Source organism: Crocodylus porosus, unplaced genomic scaffold (genome assembly GCF_001723895.1).
Source record: "Crocodylus porosus isolate Cpor-Errol unplaced genomic scaffold, CroPor_comp1, whole genome shotgun sequence".
Taxonomy (NCBI): Eukaryota; Metazoa; Chordata; order Crocodylia; family Crocodylidae; genus Crocodylus; species Crocodylus porosus.
This window is the reverse complement of record NW_017728918.1, coordinates 10,187,101-10,193,100: the sequence shown is the minus strand read 5'-3', so window position 1 is coordinate 10,193,100 and position 6,000 is coordinate 10,187,101. Positions and strand designations below refer to the sequence as shown.

The 6,000-nt window shown below is 54.0% G+C and overlaps 1 protein-coding gene across 1 annotated transcript in view; it reads left to right on the top strand.

The window, feature by feature from the left end:
- The first annotated feature begins 4,076 nt into the window (after window positions 1-4,076).
- The window catches only part of OTOF (otoferlin), a 139,635-nt gene continuing 137,711 nt past the window's right edge, over window positions 4,077-6,000 (top strand). Inside the window, exons 1-2 of the mRNA XM_019538117.1 lie at window positions 4,077-4,092; window positions 4,231-4,289. Of these exons, the coding sequence (XP_019393662.1) occupies window positions 4,077-4,092; window positions 4,231-4,289 (75 nt within the window). The remainder of the gene's footprint in view (window positions 4,093-4,230; window positions 4,290-6,000) is intronic.

Sequence of the window (6,000 nt, the reverse complement as noted above, 5' to 3'; positions counted from 1 at the left end):
ACCTGTGCACAGATGCAGGTGCTTACGTGCTACACGAGTGGCCTCCTGGTCAGAGGGTTTTTGTGAGTGCACCCAGTCCTCCAGAGACCCCTCACTGTGGTGACACCTCAGAGCCTCTGAACGCCTGTTGCTGTAGGCAGAAACCTGGGTCAAAGCCCCTCTCTGTTGCAGTAAAGGGGACCCTCCACCAGTTGCAGCCTCACGCCCACGTTGGTCCATCGGGGTGACGTGACCATGCAGCATTTGAGGACTGTGGGATGTCATGACGTAGTTGGGGTGTCAGGCTCCTGTCCTCTCCTTTACTATTGTGAGGCTTGGATGGCAGCTCATAGCTCCCGGAGAAGAGCTGCCGACCTGTCCGTTGTGGATCCCAATATAAGGCACATCCGCGGCCCAGATGCACGGAAGTGACTTAGTCTGGAGCAGAAAAGAGACGTACAAGCCCTCTGCAGCATCTCCCACCGATAAACGAGCAGATCGTCGCTGGAAGGGCGCTGCGGGCCTGACTGCTCGGCTCCTCTGAGACGTTTTGCAAAGGACGGTCCTTTCTCCATGTCCTCCAGTGCTCTCCGGGCTCACTGCTCCCTTCCTTCGCTTCTCCCCCCGGGGACTCGCGGTAACGCGTGTCTGTAGACCCACAACAATCCAAGCTGCGGGATGTTGGGGGAACCTGGCCAGCAGTAACTGCACAGAGATGTGTATATATATGTATATATATATGTGTATATGTATACACACACACACACACACACACACACACACACACACACACACATACATATGCATATATATATATACATATATACGCATACACACATATATATACACATATATACATACATATATACACACACACACATATATATATACACACACAAACATATAGACACACACGCACGCACACACACACACACACACACACACACATATATATATAATATCCTTCCTGGCTGTCATCGTCACCGGTATAAGTAATGCCTGATTTTGCCTCCTGGCTGATCAGGGGCTGCCTTCTGCTTGGGTAAACTGCAGCCAGATAATGGCATGTTTGGAAATGCCGAACGACAGCTCGACTCAGAGAGAGAGAAAGTGCTCGGAGATCCATGTTCATAGCAGATTATTGCTTCAGCTCCACGCGCGTCTCTGCACGAGGCAGCGGCAGCCTCGCTACCCCCTCGGCTCTTGGGTAAATACTCTTGGGAGGGTACGAAGACCCAGGCTTCAAGTCCGCAGGGTGCAATTACCCCAGGGAAATCACGGCCACAAGATATAGTTGCAGAAAAGAGCAGGGCAAGAGTTCAGCGGGGGTATTTTTATGGGGAGGGGCATCTCTGCAGGGTGTTACGGTCTCAAGGAAGCAAAGGACCCTGTCCTCGGGGGGGGGACACGTTTTGTCTGGACATTGGCAGCCCTGCTTTGCCCTGTGGCAGGTTCGGGTGTGAAGTGCGTGTCAGGGCTGAGAGTCGTCGGACGTAGCGTTTATTAGATGCAGGTTGTCTGGGCTGGTTCGCGCAGGGCTGATCCTGCTTCAAGCAGGGGTTGCGCTGGACATGACCCTTGCAGCTCCCTGCCAGCCCACCATCTCTCGGATTTGATTTTTGGGATATCTCTGGCCTAGGTGGGGGTAGGAGGGGACTTTTCAGGCTGCTCTTAGGATGAGATGGTTATTTCTCTGCTTCTCAATGTGGGCTGAATCTGCTGAATGCTTTTGCCCCTAAACAGAGCTTTCCTTTTCTTCCCAAGAATCAAAAAAGTGACATTTCAGCCTGTTCAGAGCTCGGCGCTCTGATTCTGCTTTGGGAGACAGCTTTGTAGGTCAGCCAAATGACTCTTTTTAGACGGACAAAAACTAATGAGCTGTTGGGTTCAGTTAGGAGGGGGAAAAATCACTTTTTCTTCCATTTTGTTTGTGTTTAGCTCATCTGTTGTATAAAAATCTGGTATATGCAGATCCAGAGCTGGTCCAGCTTTGATTACCGGGGGGGGGGGGTTTCTCTGAAGCGCGGGGCACTGTCCTCCTCGGAAGCAGGTCTCTCTGGCCCCTTGGGCTTATCCGTCTCTGTCTGTCCCTGTCTCCTCCTGTCCGGCGCTGTGCTTTTACCGCTGGAAGGGGAAGCCAGCACACTCACATGAGAAATGAGGCTTGTGTTTGCCAAGGAGGGAAAAACCTGCCCAGGGCAATGCTTTTGGAGGGAGGCCTGAATCTCCGGCCCTTGGGTGTGCAACGTGTGTAGGTGAGTGCTGTGTCTCCGGAGGGGTGCCTGGTTTGTACACGCAGCCACGATTCAGTGTTGGCGTGTTGTGGGCTCGCTCAGGCATGGCACGCGCATGATCCCCTCCTGAGCCCAGCCCTGGTCCCCTTCCCCGCCGGAGGTCTGCAGCCCTCAGGAAGTTAGCACTGCTTTTGCACTGCTTTTTGCACCCAAATGCGGTACCAGGAGTACCCCGGGGCTCTGCAGAAGATTTGCCTTCCCAGTAAAGCCCTGGGGACACGGGACCTTGGCCTGCTGGCTAAAGCAGAGGCGTCTTCTCCTGATATCTCAGCCCCGCAGAAAGGATGCCGTTCTGTGCAGCCAGTTTTGTCATGCACCATCTCATTGCTTCTTTCCCTCTGTCTGCATCAACCTTGCCTCTCTTATTCCTCTTTTGCAACCATTCAAGCAGGCTTTGTTCAGTGCCTTGTGCCTGAGGTGGGATAGGGCACCTCCAGACGGTCGCAGCGTTGCTCCTAGCCGGGGCTGCAGGTGTGGTGGCAGAGTGGGGGAGGCATTTCCCCGGGGCATGGATGTCACACCCTGCCCTGCACTGATGTGAGAAGTCGGTGCCTGCTAGGCATCTAGTCGCGTGGTGTGGGAAGCCATGCACAGCTGGAAGACTTAATCCTAGCCTGCTTTAGCTACGCTAAACCCCATGGATTGCAAGATTTGAGAGGAGCAGGGGACCCAGCCTGCTTTCTCTGGCATCACAGCATGCCTTGGCAATTCCACTTTAGGAGCTCAGATGCCCCCCTGTCATCTCTCTGGGCTCTGATGATCTCTGCATGGTGAAGGCTTGCTTTGAGCCACCCCCAGAGGTGGCTGCATTTTGGGCTGGTTTCCACCCCAGAGGTGGCTGCATTTTGTTGGTGCCAGTCCTCAAATAGCTTGCGGTGCTGAAGAGGGCTTTGCGTTTTGCATGGGGGGAAAAAGAGCCACCCTGCTCTACTACCCCCCGTGTTTATTATGACTTGCCTGTCGCTATTACAGCCTGCTGGGGGCTGACGAGGTGGGCTGTTTTCTCTAATTAATCATACTGGCAACTGGAGCTCTCTCCTTCCCAGCTCCCGCCACCCCCGTCCGGCAGAGCAGCGTAGGGGTTCAGAGCCGAGCGGTCGTGGGCGTTCGCTTGTTCAGACGTGGGGGTTTATTATTGCTGCCCCGAAACTAAGGCAGCACCTCCACGGGGATGTGCAGTTCAGCAGGCGGCTCGATTTTGGGGGACACGGATCGATGGAGCCCTTCCCCAAGGAGCTGGGAGGGGACGGTTCAGGGGTCAAGGGGAGACGGAGACTGAATGGCCGAGATATTTTGTTCTTGCACCGTGTTTCTCCTCCCATGTTTTTGTGTGACCTTCCAGACGCCCTGCAGGGCATTGTCATGGGTCATGTCATGGCATTGTCATGGCTCTGGCTGGGATGACGTGGTTGGGGCTGGTCCTGTTGGACTCGATGTGACCACCTTGCACTTTTAGGGCTTGTAATCTGTACGTGTGAATCCCTTGCCTATCCTGGCCCCTGGGTGCTCAATCCTTTCAGGCCAGAATCAGCAGCCTTCACCGGTGCCGTTGAGGTCCCGTGAAAGCTGAGTGAGTGCTGTGTAATAAATCCCCTGCAAATTCACCCTTGGATTAATTCAGATTAGTTTCCTTGAGTGCTCCTGTGTAGACAGACCGTCTGTACAGCTGCACGCTCATGGCTGGCACTCACCCACGCCTGGCCCTTGCTGGGAACACACCCGCATGCATGCACACCCACTGCACACTCGCTCATACACCATATCCACACATGCCTGCACAGCCCCTCCGTGGTCAGAGCACCGATGTCGGCTCATAACGGTTTGCATCCAACCCCGGTCTCCTGCAACGGTGCTTTGGGGTTCAGGACAGCTCCTGCCATCCTCCCCACCCTGCTTGCATTGCCTTCCTTGCGTGGAAATAACACGGCTCTTTTCCTCTCCTCTTTGCTTTGCCCAGGCGTCTCCTTCTACACCCGCGTGATCGAGAACTGCGAGGATGAAGCCAAGTTTGACGAGGTGAGAGTGGTTTGCTTTTAAATCCTTCCCTTTGTTACTTAACTATATTTTTGTCTACTTCCAACATACAAAAAAAAAGGTGTTAATCTCTGTAGCTGTAGCCAGGATATTTAGTTACACCTACGCAGAGAGGCAGAGCTATTCTTGCTGGTCCCCAGTGAGGTCCGATCACATGGGATCTATTAGCTTCATCCCAGGAGTGTAAGTGGGTTTTGCTGGGGGGATAATCAGTGCTAGGGGCAGAAAGGTACAGCAAAGAGACAGAGAAAAAAAGCTGTAAATGAAGAATTTAAACCAGGGTTGATTTATTTGGTGGTGGCCAACTCTCTCTGTGCTTAACATGACCCCGAGTTTGGATTTCAGGATAGTGGCCGTGCTATAATCTGCTGACTCCTGGTTCTGGCTTAGATTTACCCATGCATTGCCAACAGACATGGGAGCCTGAGGCCTTCAAATTAGCATCTGCGTATCTCATTAAGATGTGATCGGTGCCCTAAAGGCACCGGGCGCTGCACTAACACACGAGCACAGCTCCACGTCCCCCCGAGGGGCTCATCTGGACTCTGCTTGCCATCACGAGCAAGGGGTGCAAGGTCCCAGGGGTTTTAGTGCTGCAGAGGAAGGAGAATAAAGAGAGGGGACAAGAAGCAGGTGGGTGAGACCGTCAGGGTTTGAGCAAGGAGACTCTGGGATTGCCTTTATGGGCACATCTCCTTCCCGCTGCCCCTGGGGCCGTGCACATGGGATTGCAAAGTAGGATCAACCCTATTAATTGCCTTGCTTGGGGCCCTGCCGCCGACAGCCTCAAGAGAGAGGTTCCCCACAAAACCCTTTAGGGATGGCGTATATTCTCCCTCCCCCTGGAAACGTCCCATCTGGTGGAGAAGGCAGCCCTGGTGGTGTCTCGGGGCGGTGAGTTCCACAGGTTATCCAGCGGGTTCACGGGGACAAGTGAAAGGAATCACAACAGGGTTTCTATATCCACTTCTCGCCGCTTGGGGCTACTTTATTTTCTCCTCCTCTGCTCACTTGGCATCCCAATATGAAACCAGGCAGCTCTGGTTCGGCTTCAAGTCTTCAGCAAGGATCCACATCTGGGCTCTCGGTGTCTGGCCGGGTCGATGCTGGGGTATTCGGGGAATGCTTCATGGTAGCAGCCAGATATTTATTTTCTTGCGCTGAGATGTCAGGAGGGATGTTTCCATCGATAACGGATTTTTGCAATCTCCTCCAGCCCCGCTGGGTTCCTCCCTCAGACCGTTAGCTCGGGAGCTGCTTTTCTGTCTGCAATTAAAGTTGCTCGGAGCAAATTCCCCAGTGTCCAGCCCGCTCCCGATACTTCCCGTCTCGCTGCCATCGCCGGCGTGAACATAAATGCGTTGGGAGGCGAGTGGAGAGAACGACTGACCTTCAACTCTCCCCTCCGGGGCTCGGAAAGGATGCTGCCGAGCGATTGCGTTTCAAGGAGGCGGTGGGTGTGTAAGGCCCTTTGCTCCTTAAGCTGTTGTACCTGGGATGTTTCTGAGTGCGAGCCAATGCGTCCACACACAGGCAGGGAATAGGGGTGTCACGCTGGAAATGTGTGTTCACGAGAGAGCGGGTTTTCCCTTTGCTTCGCGTCGCGCGCAGGAGATAACCCCTCCGCGTGGGCTGGGGCACGAGGAACCGGCAGGGAAGAGAGCGGCGTGGGGAGATGCATCTTCGAACTCTT